Genomic DNA, 18,756 nt, shown 5'->3' with positions numbered 1-18,756 from the left:
GCCTTTCGCCCTGTAACATCCTATCTACAGCCAATTTCACCCTACCTAGTCACCCACCCGATGTCAACAGGTTTCGTACTCAGAAAGTAGTTTGTGTGAGATCCATCCGGAATATGAAAATCTGGCATTAAGAGAATAGCCCATCGTGTGGAGGCTATTTTCATTGTGGAAGATCTTGATTCCTGTCGTTCCGCTGCTTGAACAATATAGCCAGGAATGAATATTACGCTACACATTTTCGATCATTCCGGCCCAATTTCTCCAGTCGAATTTCCCTTTTTCTTATTTTTTTAACTTCTCCATCGTTTTCAGCCGTCTGTCTCAAATGGCACCTGAATTTGTCCAAGGATGTAGTGATATTACCGTCCTTAAGAACTCCACAGCGCAGCTTGAAGTGATAGCAACTGGAAGCCAACCACTGCAGATTCGATGGTTTAAAGACAACGAACCCATAAAGTACGGCAGACGTTTGAAGATGTCAAGTGACGGAGAGCACTGCACACTGAAAATTTCACCTGTTCAGTCTCAAGATCAGGGAATCTACAAGTGTGTCATATCTAACAAAGCTGGAACACAGGCCTGCGAGGCGATGATAACTGTGGAGGGTAGGACATTGTTGCAAGACCCAAGTTTTAAGCCTTGATTTAAAAAAGACAGCTGTTTGTTTTAACTGGAATTTTCCAATTTAATGATCTGCCATTACTAACTTCTTTAAAATCTTGAGAGAGCTGGATCGAAGAAAAAGTGACCTCAAAGACTTACTAGTTTAAGAATGCAATGAGTGTGCACACGTTCTAATTAATATGCAGCACAGGAGTTTCGGGCTTTCAGACTTCCATACATCCAAATCTCTGAGGTTTGAACGTGAGTAATAACGGACCGTAAGATCCAAAACAAAAATAAACAGCCTTTGGATAAAAACCCAAAGCTCAGTATCTTGCCAGCTAGGTGTTAAGCAAACTGAAGAAAAAAAGGCAGTGCGTTTTTGGTATTTTTTAGAGCCTGCATGGTCGCTAGTTTTGCTCTGGTGTCTTTGAAATTTAGGGGTTCCGTCTCGAAAGTGATCGAGGACTTTTTAACCTGAAAAACGAAACCTGTATTAAGCACAAATCTGTTCTTTTTGGTTTCAGAATCAGAGTCTGTTTTAGAAAGCGCTGAGGGTTCCACCCCTGGACCTACTGTAACGAAAAGTGCATCCCTACGAAAGAGTGGCTCCAAACCAACCATTGTCTCTCCATTGGAAAATATTGAGGCCAACCATGGAGACAATATAACACTCCAGGTAAAAAAATTACAACACTGTTTTTACAAAATGTAAATAAAATAAAGATTGAGAACAGTTTCTCAAGGGACTTTAGTGCTGCATGGGATGAATGGAAAGCAAAGCACTAAAATTTGATATCAAAGGAGTTCATGACGTACGTTGTACGTTGAGATACAGCTCACATCAAAATCTCGAACATAAATGTTCGGCAGTCCATCGATTTCGATGAGGACTCAGTAAGAGGTGCAGAAGTGGTTATGACTTGCAGGCACTCGTGTCCGCTGCAATCCCACCCCGGGAACGGCACAATCTTGCAATGTAGGCATGTGACGGTATGCTGGTCTGCCGTGGGCAGATTATACTGGCGATCATGAACTCAGTTGTAGTCTTGGAGGCCCTTTTGCTCTACTGGGTACGTTGATTTCGCTACCACAGTACTCCACACTGTTCCGTTTAATGCTTAGTCCCTCCAGTTATCAGGATCAAAATGGTCGTTAAATGGTGATAAGTAATATAATGGTGCCATTTTTAGGTTACTTCTGGACCTGAGCCTATCGACAACATTGAATGGTTCAAAGACAACGACCTGATCCGCGCACAGGCCAGATTCGTCCAGCTGTCGCGTGACACTAGTCATTCACTTGAAATTCGTTCTATCGATGTCGAAGACGAAGGAATTTATAAGTGTGTTTTGCTAAACACCTGGGGCATCGCTTCCTGTTCAGCCGAGGTCTTGGTTGAAGGTACGTTGCTGTAACTTCTCCCGGTTTTTATCTTAATTGTGAGAAGTTTCTTTGAGTTGTGAGTTAAAAGCAATCCACTGTACTACTTTTGAATTTACATCGTTAGTTAGTGGCTTAATGGTCATGCACGATCTGGCGCTTCATCGTGATAGGTGACTTTGCTTTATAAGATGTCAGGCTCTTGTATCACTGCGCACCGGTGGCTCAATTGGTTGCGCACCGGGCTGTCACGCTGGAGGTTGTGAGTTCAACTCCGGCAGAGGACCCAACACTCAGGGTCTTTAAATAACTGAGGAGAAAGTGCTGCCTTTGTAATTACATCGCAAATGGTTAGACTTTCAAGTCTTCTAGGATAATGACTGTAAACCGTAGGCCCCGTCTCACAGTTATCTTCCATGTTCATTAGTTCCCTGTGGGACGTTAAAGAACTCACACACTATTCGAGAAGAGTAGGGGATGACGTTCCCCGGTGTTGTGGCTGTCCTCTGTGAGTATATGGGTGGGTATAGCAGGTCCACATAAGCTGAATAGCTGCCAAAACTTTAACCTGCTCAAACAAATAACCCGAAACTGTATTTCTGAGAGTGAACTCGATGTAATCAACGAAGTTTTTGCTTGTGGCTTTTCTTCAAATCCTGAAATGTGACTTTCAAGTGAGAGCGTGTAAGACTTGCTTTACCCTGTACAAGATAGATTCTTTCATTACACTTCAGTGGAGCGAGTCAGCTGGAGGCTTTAATTCAAACTTGAATTTCTATCCTTACGGCTACATCTCTTTCTGCAGAATCGATGTCGGAATCTTCATCACAAGATGAAGAACAATTGGAGAAGATTAATGCACGATTGGAACGCCGACGATCACGAGACAGCGTATACGCGCCCGAATTCTTACAAGAGTTGCACAACACGGAAGTTCATGAAGGAGACTTGGTTTATCTGACCGTCAAAGCATCCGGGACACCAGAACCTGAAATCATGTGGTACAAGAGTGGCGAGCTCTTGACAGAGGACTCAAGGGTAAAGTTCATCAAAGATTCCGACACTGGGACCTACTCTCTTCTTATCAATAGAGTGCGATTGGGAGATGCAGCCATGTATCGCTGTGTGGCGTCAAACATGGGAGGCTCAGTGGCTTGCCAATCAAGACTGACTGTAAAAGGTAAGGAGAGTACATTTCAGAGGTCCGTGGAAATGTGGGTTGTATGAAAAGAAGCTGGTCCTTCCTTGCTTACTTTGTCACTCAAGGGAAAGGAAAGACAATTTAGGCTTGTTTTTGCGTTTGTTTGAAAAAAAAAAAGGCTCCACATAATGCAAACGGGAAATTTGTGAATTTTCTTTGTTGGTACAAATGTTATTTTCTCGTAAGCTCCTTTCACCTCTTGTACCCGTGATTCCTTTGTTTCTAATTAATATTTAATAATTAAATATTAAATATTAATAATTTATTAATTAATATAATTAATATATTATTTTACCCTCAGAACTCGAATCTAAAGGCGAACGAGAAGCTCCAGCATTCACTGCTCCATTAAAAAATCGCATCATAGAGGACGGAAGTGCAGCTAGATTTGATGTGCGCGTGCGTGGGCAACCAACTCCACAGGTCACGTGGTACAAAGACGAGGAAGAAATCACCTGTGAAAAATTTTCGCATATTAAAATTTTCCAAGAAGACAACCTTTGCTCTATTCTGATAACCGAAGGAAAGCTCAAGGATGCAGGACAATACAAAGTAGTGGCCAAAAACGCACACGGCGAAGCATCATCTGCCGCTGGGTTGTTTGTAGAAGGTATGTTCACGATAACTATTTTCAAGTACAGCATATGCGGTGCGATGTGATATAGAGACGTTCGATCTCTGCAGAGGGCAAGGTTAAAAAATTGGCGTTTGAAGATTTGGTAAAATCCTTGATTATTTGTGATTTCCTGAGGTAACGAAAATCTGGCAAAAAATGCCGTCAAGTTCGCTTTGCTAACCATGGCTAACTTGTGCACAGCATGAAAAGTGTCATCTCAACAGGAAAAACTCAGAACTACAAGGGTTTTTAGTTACAATATTAACTATCAACATGTATACCTTATTCTAGCAAAACGCTCCATGAAATTAAGGTATTGGAAATTAACGCGACTTAAATTAACACGAATTTAATATGTGAAACAACTTTCGAGTAAAGAAAATTAGCAACGATGCTTTGAAAATTCTTAAGTGTACGAAGAATGCATGGGACCATTAGCGCTTTTGCCACCCAAGAATTTATCAGTTTTTGATGGCTAATTGAGCGATTTTCAATTGAACGTCGTAAAACCAAAACCAAAGTAATTACTTTAGCCAATGAAAAAGGACGGAGACAATCCGGTAAACCAATCAAAACTCGAAGTTATTACACGTAGCCTACACAAAGCGCGGGAAAATGTGCACGCGCAAGCCACGATTGCTTTTAGTTTCACTTCTGATTGGTTGAAAAAGCGGCGCGAGAACTTTGAACCAATCACTGAGTGAATTGAAAACCGCTCTACCTGGCTCGTTGTCAAAACTCAAAGGCTTAAAATTAGAGATTTAACTGAGTGTAACAAGTTCTTTACCTTTTGAAGTCAATTTTTAAATAGAATGATGCCCTTTGTGAGCGAACGAAACAAACCGTCAACAATGACTTCAGCAAAGATTCCCGTATTCCTTCCGTCCAAAACGACCAATTACCACTGTGCATGCCTTTTGTACTTATTACGAACAGAAAATTGCAAAAACGTAATCTGGATCCTACCTTGAATAACGTAACATAACGTGGTGGAACGTAACACACAACGATTAAGGTGAATAGCGTGTTGTAACGTAGCACACATACGAGGACGTTTAATGTGCCGGACATAATAGAGTGACCATTGCTCGCTCGTTATAGTTTAAGCACTAATTGGGGACACTGTAAAATGAAATCACCTAATTATCGCAAGTCAAATAAACTGTTGGTTTTTGAGGAGAGGGGAAAACCGGAGTACCCGGAGAAAAACCTCTCGGTGCAGAATAGAGAACCAACAAACTCAACCCTCATATGACGCCGGGTCTGGGAATTGAACCCGGGCCACATTGGTAAGAAGCGAGTGGTCAAAGACTACGCCAGCCCTGCACCCAAATTCTTAGAGTAAGTTCATATTTCTTTTCATTCCAGCTCCTGGTCAGTTGCCACTTTCAGCTGGAGACAAACCACCTCGCAAGAGTTCCGGACTTTCACGAGTTGAGGAGGTCCTCACACTTACGTTGTACACCGCCATTGAAGACTTTTATTCAGAGGAAACTGGGAATAAATTTCTTAAGAAGGGCGACAAAGTCGAAGTCTTGGATACCAGCCGCCCTGATTTCTGGTTGGTTCGACGCGTGTCACGTGGTTCAGAAATCGGATTTGTGCGCCACACTTGTCTAAGAAAAGACGAAGAGGAGGAAGACGGGTGAGCAGTAACGAGTTAAATTTAGCCCTTGAACGGCTGACCTAACCTACAAAACACAATAAACAGCAACACGGTAACATAAGCCTTCTGTAGCCCCGGATTTCAACAGTCATGCTGTATTCATCTCCCCATTAAAAAGTTTGTCCGCGCTTAAACAAGAAATTGCTTTGCATTTTCAATGCTACCTTTTCAGGAGAACTGTATTCATTTCTTACGTTTAAGCGATTTTCAGCGGAATTTTGAAAGTAATGACAAGAATGAATTGCTACTTGTGAAGTAAATATATCGTGCCACTTTATCAAATAATTCGAGTAAAAGAGAAAACGAAACTTATCGTGTCTTCAACGCTCGACTTTTCCTTTTTTTGGAGCTTAGTGAATGTCGTTCCTTTGCATTGTGATTAGTTTAGTTGAAATGATTTGAACCCAGGATTGCGATGTATCGACAGATTTTTATTTTTCGGGTGTGGTCCAGGGCCCCGTTTCTCAGAAGTCCCGATAGCTTTTCGAGCCCGAAGAGCCGCTTGTGAACCTGTCTTTTTAAAAAGCTAAAAGCAAAATGATTTTAAAAATTGATGACTCAAAAACTTCACCCTTGGTAAGATACAGAGGGAAATGTGACACCCGAAAAGATCTGGGACTTTCCAGAAACAGCCCCAGGAAACGATCGTTGTTGGTGACTTTCGTTTGGACAGACATGAGCGGAATTCATCTTCAGAGTCGAGTGAGGTTTTGTGTACAGCCAGTCAACATAAAGTATTCTTGTTGGTGAGGCGACTGGTCAGCAAAAAAAGTGATGCTATTGATTGTCTGTCAAGTGAGCAATGACAATCAGGGTGTGGGTGTAATTTTCTGGTGCTTGTATTTTTACTCCCATTTAATCCATCCACCTTGCTCATGTTCATTGTCTTGCAGCTCAGTCGGTAGAGCAACGCTGATTTAGGTTCAATACCCAACTAGGGTCAGAGTTTTTCCTTTATAAGGCTAAGTTAGGTTACATGGGAACTTATAGATAGCACTTAAAATTACTTTCTAATATCTCTGAAATATTAAATGCCACGCGGCCAACGTTTCAGGGAGTTCGTCGTGCGGGTTCGATTAGTCCTTGTATAATCGCTTTGCCTTTGCACGGTCGGTTTCAAGCATGCTTATAATTGAAAACCAGTCTCAGTAAGTTAATTGTGACTTTATTTGAATTCATTCGAGAACTCGTGTTCTTAGTGTTTTTGTGTCCTTTCCCCTTCTTATTGGTTTAAATACGAATCTTTTTGCTTTGCAGAGACAAGGCATCTGTAGCACCCACGACCGTAAGTGGTTTAGTATATCTGTTAATATTCTTGTCAGTAGATCTTGCACCAATTGGTTATTCATGTATTGACTTTGAATATTAACTCAACAACGTTGTTTTGGTTTCTTAGGAGGAAAAAGAAATATTTGTCTCAATTACCAACTATAAAGCAAAGACGCCCAGCGAAGTTTCCGTGAATGAAGGGGACTTGTTAGAGGTTCTTGATAACACAGGCACCGAGAACGTCATGGTTTGTGTAGCGAGCACTGGCAAGGTGGGCTGGTTACCAAGGCTCTTTACTATGAGGGCCCCTGGAGAGGATGCAAAGAAGGCTCCCAAGACCAACAAAGGCAAAGAGAAAGAGGCCCTTCATCAACGAGAGTAAGAGCTGTGTAGGCGAATCGACGTTACTAGTGTAGGCGAATCCACTTCAAGTGTGTAGGGGAATCGACTTCAGTGTAGGCGAATCGACCTGTAGGCGAAACGACTTGCAGGCGAAACGACCGGTTTCCTGCCAGAGAGCTCTCCCTTGAGGGACGTTTGGGAACAACTAACCAAATATTCCAAATTAACGTAGAAAATAGTAGGATAAACAACTCCATCAGGATCTCATTTGAGATTTTTATCTATCATCTGCGGCAACATGTGAAGTCTTATATGGTTTGAACACAGGGGCCGTTTCATGATTAATACGTGAAGTACGATCGTCTGGGTGAGTGTAGTCCTGAGAAGGACTGTTTCGGATAACATTGACTGACGTTTCGACAACCTGATTGGAAGGCGGATCTTCAGGGTCAAGTGATGTTTGTAACATCAGTGGATGGTATGAATGCTGTCGGTCAAATCCGGATTCAACCTGGTTATCCTCATTTTTCCTAGTTTAAAGCAGCTATTAACCCCCCAAAAAGGACTGGAAACACCTTTTTCCTCCCTCCAGTTCTGTCAGCTCACGCATCTCAACACGTCTTAGTATCACCTTATCGGTTTCTGTGTTCATACACCTATCCATTCAGTCTCAGCAGTACAACACAGTAAAGAACAAAGAACTGTCTTCACCAGTACACAACAACGACGAAAATGCTTAACCCAACGCACTTCTTTTCATTATTTACTTTTGTATGATAAGTCAACTGATATCCATGTATGATAACCAAAACGAATCCTAACCTGATCCTAATTTTTCTTTAGGCTTAATTTAGGCTCCAAAAAAGTTTCTTAATTCATCTGAGTGCGTATTCAACCTAGGTAAAATGAGGATCACCAATTTAACCTACAATAGGTTGAAGCGAATTCAACCTGAGAACGGATTTTACCAGCAGAAAATTAACACTCTGGTCGTTGATGTGATTGGCCAGCCGTCAGTTAAGCTTCAGTTAGATGTCAGTCATTGTCATCCTAAACAGTCCGTCTTGGGACTACACTCATCCACACGATCGTACTTCGCTTAATAATAAAATGTGAAGTTTTGATTTTAATTTGGGCTTGGTAAGGTTAAGGATGGTCCAGAATCGTTGACGGCACTCTTCAAACCGCATGCCCCTTGGTAAAAGGAAAGGAAAGGAACTTTATTCAAGTGTCTAGTCGTTCTAGCGCTGGAGCGCTAATAGACCAGTTTCGATATATCAAAATTTAGTCCTGAACAAAAGACTTCATCTCGAGGCTCTGGGGAATAAATGTAAGGAATTGTATGAGTTTTTTCCCCAGAGCCTCGAGATGATGCCTTTTGTTTTGGACTGAATTTCAAAGTATTGAAATTGGTCTATTTGGGACACTATAGAGCGTTTTCACATGACGTCACGGCGGCCATGTTGGTGTTCCTAAACAAAGGAATGGCGGCCATGATAGTGTACATACCAAACTAATCCTCCGGGAATTGAACTCTATTTTTATGCAAATGCTTCTTCTTGTTTCAGTAATCCAATATGACTGCTGATCACGTGAGTGAAAACGCTCTATAAACTGAAATTAACAATAATGTTTGCTGGCTGTGACTTGAGCCTGCCGTTCCCATGTCAGAGGTCTTGTCAGCTCAGGGAACGCAAAAGAAAAGAGACGTCTGCTAGCAGGAAACTCTACTTTTAATAGCGAGTTCACTTTTTCATTTATTCTGATAGCACTATCTTTCTATTTCTTTTCATAGACGTGTCATAAGCGAGCTAATTGAATCTGAGAGAAAATATGTGACTGACCTTCGCACAGTTGTTGAGGTAAGAGGTCCAAACCAACTTGGTTGTGAAGCCGAACAAACAAGAAACAACACTCTGCTGCTCTAAACCACAGTGAAAGCCGATACAGTTACTTCGTTAACAAAGCGAACTAAAGCCATGGCTAAAATATTTTGTTCCCTAAACTTACATCTAATTAGAGTCAATTCTGGACATAAGTGCAGACAAACTTTGCGCGCCACTTGATTCACGGCCGTGGTTTTACACCGACACGAAAAAATATAGTTTTACTTTGGAGCAGTTAATTTGGAGCAGCAACATATCCGCTGATTGTTTTATGGATACCATTATGTGTGGTTACTACCTTAAACCACTCCTAGTTTAGACACCGCATGCGCACATAAGACTCAATGACACGTTTGTTATTCCCGTGCAGAGTCATTTAGCTGAACTTGATGCAGATGACATTCCTGGAGAGGTCTCAAGTCAGAAAAATTCTGTTTTTTCGAATATAAAGGACATCTACAGCTTCCACACAAGGTATGGCTTTAAATTCATTCGAAGTGTGCGAGCCCGATCAAGATCATCAAGTGACTCATTTTGCATTGTTACGCCAATTCTTATGTTGTGTTTTTAATTCTTGTGACAGACAATTCCTTCATGAACTCGAGGCTTGTACCAAGAATCCTGATGAATTCCCGAAAAATATTTTGCGTCACGTAAGTTGTGTTGACACTTGAAGATTGTCCAATGTGCTCCGAACAAAAAAAATGAGAGTTGTGAAGAACATGCTTCTTTCTCATCTGTAGAAATCCCAATTCGAGATGTACATTGAGTTTCTGGAGAGCAGAGCATTTGCATGCGATATGTTGGAAACAGAACCCGTGAAAGACTTCTGGGCGGTAAGTAAACTGGCTTGTGTCAGTCAGAGAAAACAAAGATATAAGGCCACAGCAATCTCGAGATTATCTGAATGTCAGCAAAGAGTCGGGAACAGAGATTTTGAGGCCAGCTGCCAAGCTTTCCTAATGCCTGTCTTCCTGTGGTCCGTTAAGTTAATGTTATTATGTTACGTTACTTTGTGTTGCGTTAGGTTAGGTTAGGTTAGGTTAGACTAACTTTACGTTATTTTATGTTTATACACACACCTAGAGTGGCTGAGTTATGTCGTTCTTCATGACCTCATGAAATTTGGGGAATGGATAGGTAATATTTACAGTGACTTTGATATTTCGAGATATTAGTGATAAAAGGCTTTGTGGACGTGTTTCATCTCAGTGGCATTCGGGGTTTAACCAATTGGAGTTGCAGGAATGATGATTTTGTTGGTGACTAAATTGCGTGTGTTTTTTCTTTGCTTTTAGCGATCCTTAAGGATGAGGAACGAAACCATTAAGCAAAATTGGAATATTGTCAACAATAAACACATTCTTTTTGCACTGTTGTTAGGAATTCAAAGAAGACACGGAAGATAGTTATAATCTTTCTGATTACCTTGAGAAGCCTGCTCAACGACTGAATGATTACATTCTACGTATCAAGGTAAAAATGGGACTTAAACAGTAACTTTCTGAGAAGAGAAGCATTTATGAAAACTTGATTTACTGGCTTCTATCTGCTCGTCAGCTTAGAAAAAAAGAACTTGTCAGTGTCAGGGTCAGCGTAGTGATCGATGAAATAGGCAATTTCTGAGTTCATGTCTGCCTCCTCTTCAAAGCGAGTCTAAGTGTGAAGTTTTTGTGATGGTAATTAGTTCTACTTAACATGAATGAATCTAGTTTTCATAAGAAGAACTTCGCACTTAGACTCGTTTTGAAGAGGAGGCAGACATGAACTCGGAAATGTCCTACTACTTTCTTTTCGCCAATCTTTTCCGGTTTTGATTGCATACAGCATCTCTAGATTACGCGTCATACTTGCTTTGGGATCGTTGGTTATCTTGTCTTCGGAGGTTTTTAAGCTGTCTCCCTTTTTTGGTTTTCATAGTCATGCAGTTTGACATTGAAGATCTCGCACAGGTGTAATCCTTTTGTTGCTGTGTATTTCTCTTTGTAGGAGCTGCTTAAGTTTACAGTGCGTGCAAATCTACCGCATTCTGACTTTGAGGTGAGGATTTACTCATCACTCTACAAACAACAGTATTTACGTAGCATGCTACGGGCTTTGATACTTCGTCATTACAGCGAACATTCTATGGACCTTGAGATCTACGGCGACGTCGACGAAAACACGTCCCCTTAAAATACAGCATTCCTCTATCATAAAGCCTCATTTACACTAGCAAGTTTTCCTGGAAAATTATGACAAGTTTTTTCTTGTCAAGTGTCCTTGTTGAAAAACTAGCATGCTAGTTTTGAACAAGGACACTTGTCAAGGAAAAACTTGTCAAGGGCGATATTTGCTAATGTAAAGCATAAAGCAGGTTAAAATTACAAAAACATCTTTCTTGTCAAGTGCACTTGTCAAGGAAAAATTGTCATATTTTTCATTTACACTACCAAGGAAAACTTGTCAAGGAAAAACTTGTCAAGGGAAACTTGCTAGTGTGTACAGTCGGCAAGTTTTCCTTGGCTAGTGGACTTGTCAAGGAAAACTTGCTAGTGTAAATGAGGCTTAAGTCTTTCGCAATTATTCCATCTGGTTCACTTCTGGTTCACGTCGTACAATGTGGGCGAAGTTGCTAATAAGTTGGTACGAACACCTTCAGAGAAAAAGGTAGAGAATGAGAGGCTCACATTTGTAAACTGACGTTGTCGTGGAAACCTCAAATAGGGTGATCTCACGTCGTTGTTACGCAGAGTATATGTGCAGCACGGTTATTTTCCCTGTTTTGACCAATGATGTTATTGTTTTGTCGCGTTGTCGTTGCCAAGCAGTCGTCGTTTCTTAATTCACCTCCCCACCAACGGAAGGAAGACTTCAACCTCTGGAAGCTTGGTAATTTGGCTGTCCACTGGGTAGACTTCAAAGGAACCGGGCATTTGGAAAGGCCTTGTACAATTAAAAGATGTAAAATGACTGTGACGTTGAAAATCTGAGATCTTTTTTTAGTAGCCGTATTAATTTGGATAAATGGCCATGGCAACCTTGTAGGTTTTGAGCTTAGTTGGCGCTATTCCCGCTTCCATTAACTCAGCGCATTGAAAAACTATAGGTCTACCACTGAAAGTGGACTGTCGGAAGTAAAAGAATGGGGTAGTTTCTAAAGAAACTGTGGTGCTGCGTCGGTGGGGAAGTAGTATACAAAAATTTGGTTTTATCAACGGAGTTGATAATGTAAATTGGCCACCGTACGGAGATTCTAAAAGCTGACGTTTCCAGCGTTAGCCCTTCGTCAGAGCGAATCGAGGAATTGCGGGTTGTGTGTAGTTTTTATAGTAGGGTGGGAGATACGCTATTGGTGGTAACATGGCAACGTGAAAAATAGAAATATTAGTTAAATGAAAAGCAAAGCCTAACCAGAAAGCGTTGGGCTCTACAAGAAGGTTGTCCTTCTTAGAGGCAATTGTTATGATGGCTGGAAGATCTTCAGTAGCAAGATAAAGAGGTGTAGTTTGTCAAGTTATTTTTTTTCATTCTCCTTTCAGGCTGCACTCGTATTTTTGTGCAGTATTTACCAACGAGCCAACGAAGCGTTACATAAGTACCACATTGAGGGATATCATGTGAGTACATTTACATTCATTTGATTTTACCAGAACGTGTACTGTGTAGGTAAGGGACAAGGGCTTAATTAAGCAGCATGTAGGCTTAATGACTGACTAATTGGGGGGAAATATCCACCACTCTCACCGACACTGAAGGGAATAATTGTTTTAGTATATACCACACAAGTTAAATAATCAGCTGAGTTTATCAATAAAATTTGCTCCTCGCTAACCGAAGGGAAACGGGAAGCCATTGTGTTTTCCGTCGTTTGCTACTTGCAGTCACCTCTAGGTTAGCCAATCAGAATGTGCGAAAAACTAAAGGTCCACTTGACGACTTGTCAGTGAGAACGCTGGTTAGTTAGAACGCTGATAGTCTTAAACCCTCCAAATGATTTAATGTTTTAATAAAATTCCCTTCTTGATATTCTTACAGGGCGAGATTCCTTTGGCCGACCTTGGCAGACTTATCCGAATGGTAAGTTAGAAAGCCGGCTCAAGTTAGGATTGGAAGATCGTTAATGCAAACTCGCTTTCTTCATTCTTTCTTAAAATTGGTATCCATGGGAGCCAATACGCATGAAACCCTTTTGATGGTGTAACTTCATTTTTGAAGATGTTTATTTTTTGTATGTCAAGAAGCTCATATTCGAGACTACCTCCAGAGCTCTTTGATCTCATATTAAAGGTCTCGTAGATATTTTGATGAAATTCTGTGATTAGACAACAGTGTTATGATGTCAGTCGTATTTCACGCAGCATTACGTAAGGTTACCAAAATAAAGGCAAAAAACGCCATGTTAGCCCAGATCACCTTATTTGGAAATAAACAGTAGACGTCCAAACGTTAACAATGGTTTGTGCTCTATATGTGGGCTATCATGACTTTTTTAATTTCCCGTCCCTTTTTTTCGCGTTAGAAATATCTTGTAGGGGCTCCATCTCTTTGTTGCTGCTTTTTGATCTCCAGCTTGGATGATCAGTTGTGCTTCTATGATTCGAACAAAAGTAGAGCGTGAAGCGACCTCTTTTGTAGTACGTCTTCGTGTTTAAACAACATCTTATAAATATTGTTTTAATAATAATCCACAGCTTTATCAAGACCAGGAGAAGAGCTGTCAAGCTCCTTCTACGTCATCATAGTTAACTCTAACCGGAAAGATCCTGTGCAAGCAAAACAGTGAGAAAATGAAATAAGAATAAATTTTCAACAAATCGGTGTATTAAACTTAACCTGAAGGTTTTCCATAAGGATTATGGCAATAAAACATAAACTGAGATCCTACGTAAAATATCATGCCTGATCAAAGGTCGCGTATTCCGTATTCCGGAATGGGAATACATGGAATAGAAGTTAGAAATCCTTCGCTATTACGGAGATTCACATTGAAATTGTCAAACATCCTTTAAAATGCTATTTTAGGGTGCGTTCGATTGACCGTTTTCCGGAATAGGAATACATGGAATGGAAGTCAGAAATCCTTCGTTTTTACGCAGATTCACATTAAAATTGTCAAACACCTGCTAAAATGCTATTTTAAACATATCTTTATTATTCTTGTTGCTTCAAAACGCCAAACATACAGTATTAAATCATCACTCCATGTATTCCTATTCCGGAATAGGGTCAATCGAACGCGCCCTTAGTTTTACAGTTTCTTATTTCCCTTGTTCCTACTCAAGTAGGATAAAGACAACATAAGGAATATATTTCGTCTTTTCTGTCTAAACTTTAAAAACATGGTGTTTGTGATTAAAGACCTTAACATGTAAAAACGATGAACGAAACTATTTAAAAAGGAGCTAGACACTCAAAATTTCGCAAATTAACGTCGATTTGTGCTTTGAAGTCTATACAATTTTAACCCTGTTATTGTAATAACTAGGGTAAACTAAACTAATTATGTAAACTGTTCAGCACTGTAGCAAAAATAAAAATCAAAAAGTGCATCATGATGTACATGGAGTCTGAAAATCAGTCGTAACTAAGGCGTTAAGGCCCAGTAATACGGGCAACATTTTTTCGTGCAAGTTGTCGTGCAACAATGTTGCTTTGCAAGTTGAGATGGTTTGTTGCGCATATTACCACCTTCTTGTGCAACAAATTTTTATGTGGCGAAAAGTAGACGTTTTAAATTTTTCCAACATGGAAATTTGTTGTACAAGAAGGTGGTAATACGCGCACAAACCATCTCAACTTGCAACGCAACATTGTTAGGCGACAAGTTGCACGAAAAATGTTGCCCGTATTACTGGGCCCTTTGCTAATAGCCAAACTTATCACATCTGACTCGGACATATGCGGCTGAAACTAAGAAATGGTCGCGGGTGGTGATAACTTTTTTCTTATTTATTTTCGTTTGTAGGAAGTCGTCTTATTCTGGGAAGAAAAAGCTAGAGGAAAAGGCAAAGAGCGTGACGTTTTCCTCTTTGAGAAGGGAATCGTCAACACGAAAAGGAAGGAAGGGGGAAGGAAATTTCTCTTTAAGAATATGCTCAAGGTTTGAAGTTTCTAAATACATTTTCAATTTGTTCCTCTTAACGAACTCCCTCGTTAATATTTCGACGTTGTACATTATAATCCCCTGTAAGCGAACACTTTCTGTTCAGGAAACTCTCGGCCTCTGTGACGTGACGTCTTCTTGCGCTAATTTTCGTCTTTCAAGCCATGCTCACATTCGTAATCCATTCCTTCAATTGTCGTCCATCGATGTAGTAATTCCAAATATAGATCCCGACGTTTCATCTGCTTATTTCCAGTCACTCTGTCAGGCGATGAGGTCGCTGTCAACTTTACTTTCGTGCGGTCCGCTGCTGATCTTTTTGTCTTTTTTTTTCCTGCAAACGACTTCCACGGAATTTTAACGATCTACATACGAAACCCTTGAAGCGAAATTCTTGAAGCCTTGTACTTTGCGATAATTGACCAGTGCTCGACTTCCTCTGTTAGTACATGGATTTGCCAGCCTTTTCCATTCGCCTTTTCTCTTCGTACATTTTTGGTGCATTTGCTTTGAGATTTGGGTGTTGTCAAGCGTGATCACGTTATAATTTTGTGTCCTTATTACATGGGATGCAGCCGTTACTTCTACAAACAAATTCATTTATTTCATTGCAGTTGACCAGTGGAAATGTGGGCCTGACGGAAAATGTTGAGGGTGAACCCCGCCATTTTATGGTGTGGGTCGGTACTTCTGTTACGAGTGCTCTGGTGCTACACACGTTTGAGGTTAGAAGTTTCTTTCTAGCTTTAGTAGCACTTTCTTTTCATTTATCATCATTTGGTCACCTCCGAGAAATTTCAAAGCTTCGTTCATCGGATGTCAAATGGACCATTCAACAACTTAGTTATCACTCCTTCATTGCTGATGCATTAATCCTAAACTTTCGAAAATTTCAAGCCGACGATTCGATTGTTGTTATTTCAGACGAAGACCAAATGGTCGAAGCAGGCCTGGGTTCGAGATATCAAACGGCTGCTTAATCTCAGTGATGGTGAGGAAAGTTTTCTTTCTTGTGTTGCATTGCGTTTCTTTTAAACGGTTCAAATCTTGAGTGTTTTGTTTAAAGGACGTGAAAACGTCTCGGAAATCGATTACAAGTACGACCGTTAGGTCTACTCAAGTAATGGGAACTGAATTTGGTTCTGTTTCATAATTAGAGATAGCTTTTAAAAGAATTTGGGAATCTGCTGAAACGAACAAAAATGTTATTTGTGCTAAATTATATTTTTCTTCATTTCAACTCCACCGCAGATGAATCACCAACTTCCTCTCTTGTCTTCGGCGAACGCTTGGTCCAGGTTGCCATGGATACCCAGAAAGGGCAGAACCTAGTTACCACTGTCAAAGAGACTATATCCAGTCCTTCGTACTCGCGTTTGATAGCAGAGGTTGAGAAACAGTATGTGGCGATCACGCCTCCAGACTCGCCTGAGCCTCAAGGCCTGGTATGCGAAATGCGCGTTTTCATCTGTAATGATTACGTTATCGTTGAGTTTTACTTCTATTTCTGTGCGATTTATCGTTATTTGAATTGTTGTTCCAAGTATTGCCAAAAAACGTACGTTGAGATAATCGCTTGATGTTAGCCTTAATAAAGTGTATCCTAACTCTCCATTTCCGACGTAATTTTTATACTCCCATTTATCCTCGTCCTCAGTTTTTACGATTTTTTACTTCCTACGAAAGTGATAGGTGTCAAAAATGTTATGCTAATGGCAAATTATCCAGTGCAAGTTAACGAACCTGCGAGGAGCCGCACAGGAGACTACTTGGCCCTTTACTTTTTTAATTCACCTCAATGATCTTCCAATCAGCGTTCTGTATACTCAGCCTTCCGAACTTGCTTAAGGACGGGGTTCAAATCTTAATTTTAATATCTTCTCAGCTGCTGGGGTTATCCAAACCTTTCAATTTCACCTTTTTTCCAGCAAGACTCTAAACGTGTTGTAATATGAAGGGATAACGCAAAAAAAAAAAACTGTCTCTCTAGTTTTAAGCAAACTGCTCAAGGTTTTCAAAGGTGTCTGTTTCAACCAATCACAAGCAAAGCCGAGAGGAGGGTAACACCCGGTTGCAATCCTTTGCTTGTGCTCTTGTCAATTTAACAAATTGATGTCAGTTTTTCGTGTGTCTGTCCTGTTATTGATAATGAATTTCGTCATGACATTGTCATCCGCTGGATCTGCAGACTACTTTGACAATGTTATGACGAAATTCATGATCAATAACAGTACAGACGCACGAAAAACTGACATCAATTTGTTTTTTGCAATAACAAAAAGGCAGAAGTGGCAAAATTAAGTCAAAGCACGAGAAGAACGCGAGACAAAAATGCGAGAAACTTCAATCTGACGCGATCAATATCACGTCATTGTGGCATAAATTATAAATTTATGTGTCTGTCCGCTTATTGGCAAAAACAATTAGCCAATGAGCGCGCGAGAATTTCGCATTCATTGTAAAATCTACAATTGTTTCTTGTAGAATATACAACTAGGAGCGACCTACCACTTGTCAGAGGAAACACTAGAGCGCGCAACACACCAGAGAGTTATCGCAAGAGGAGAAGAAGTGAGGGTCCTCCGCTCTGGCCGAGATCTCTACTTCGTCCAGACGGTGAAAGACGGTGAGACTAAAGAAGGCTGGGTTCCAGGAAGCTGGTTAGCTGAAAGAGGGTTTGACGACCAAATACCCGATGCAGAAAGCCAGGAAGCCTTGGAGGCTGGTCTAGATATCTCTCAGGAACTGAGTAGCGAAGCATCTGAACCGGAACTTAAGCGATTGAGTGAAGTGAGCGGAGGTAAGTTCTGTAATCATGTACTTGACGAGATTCAGTGAATACATGCAGTTTAGTTTCCAAGTTCACGTGGTCATTGACTACCCTGCTCCGCAGAGAATTTCTTAATCTCGTCCCCAGAGTCCGCTTTTCTTTTGGTCAGCACCAAGAACACGGACTTTGGCCACTTCCAAGGCAGGAAATCCACAAATCACGGACTTCCGAGTCGTCTACGCCCCCTCAGAAATTTGAAACAACAGTGGTTGTCAACGGTTACAAAAAATTGTCCTTCACTACTGACTGCGCATAAATTGGAAGTGGCCATAGTCCGGATATCCTCGATCTTCTGTCACGAATGCGCATGGGCATGTTCAAAACTCAAACAGGTCATAGCGGGTTTAAAACCGGTTAAGAGTTTAATTATTCGTCCAATGTTCTGCAGAGGATTCCTTTCGTTCTCGCAAAAGAGGGAATAAGGGAAATCTCTTCCGAGTAGGATAGCCATTGACTTTATGCATCACGCAGTTGTTTTGGAACATTTTTAGCTTGACGCGGCTAACCTCCAGGATAGTACCACACTGAAGTTCGGATGATCAGTTAAACCCTAAGACGGATTTGTCTTTCATTCAAATTTAGTAATATGATTTCATTTTTTTGTTTGTTGTTTTTTCAAAACAAGACTGAAAACTAGGAAAATTTTAGCTCTAACTTTACTAGAGATATTAAATGAAGTAGTTCATAATGCTTCGAAATTTTTCAAAAACTGGCAAATCCAGTCATCTTGCCTTTAAAAAAAAAGTGACCGAGCCTTCAAAAATAACGATGTCTAGTACTATGCCATGTAACGGTACTTTTGATTCTTTCTGAGCGAGAAATATTAAAGCTTGACCAATTATGATTCAGTAATTTGCGGTTTTCTTTGGAAAATG

At 40.6% G+C, this 18,756-nt stretch overlaps 1 protein-coding gene across 1 annotated transcript in view; it reads left to right on the top strand.

Moving 5' to 3' along the window:
* Positions 1-18,756, top strand: part of LOC137984421 (muscle M-line assembly protein unc-89-like) — a 166,977-nt gene that overhangs the window by 111,241 nt on the left and 36,980 nt on the right. The window contains 21 exon segments of the mRNA XM_068831598.1: positions 313-605; positions 1,131-1,282; positions 1,797-2,007; positions 2,792-3,166; positions 3,489-3,797; positions 5,172-5,448; positions 6,727-6,754; positions 6,866-7,116; positions 8,876-8,942; positions 9,337-9,440; positions 9,550-9,619; positions 9,710-9,802; positions 10,350-10,442; positions 10,956-11,006; positions 12,488-12,565; positions 12,984-13,025; positions 14,914-15,048; positions 15,666-15,776; positions 15,976-16,042; positions 16,303-16,496; positions 17,536-17,851. Of these exon segments, the coding sequence (XP_068687699.1) occupies positions 313-605; positions 1,131-1,282; positions 1,797-2,007; positions 2,792-3,166; positions 3,489-3,797; positions 5,172-5,448; positions 6,727-6,754; positions 6,866-7,116; positions 8,876-8,942; positions 9,337-9,440; positions 9,550-9,619; positions 9,710-9,802; positions 10,350-10,442; positions 10,956-11,006; positions 12,488-12,565; positions 12,984-13,025; positions 14,914-15,048; positions 15,666-15,776; positions 15,976-16,042; positions 16,303-16,496; positions 17,536-17,851 (3,317 nt within the window).

The sequence above is a fragment of the Montipora foliosa genome, chromosome 14, assembly GCF_036669935.1.
Source record: "Montipora foliosa isolate CH-2021 chromosome 14, ASM3666993v2, whole genome shotgun sequence".
NCBI lineage: Eukaryota > Metazoa > Cnidaria > Anthozoa > Scleractinia > Acroporidae > Montipora > Montipora foliosa.
Note: the sequence above shows the minus strand (reverse complement) of the source record. Positions and strands in the feature narration are given on the sequence as shown.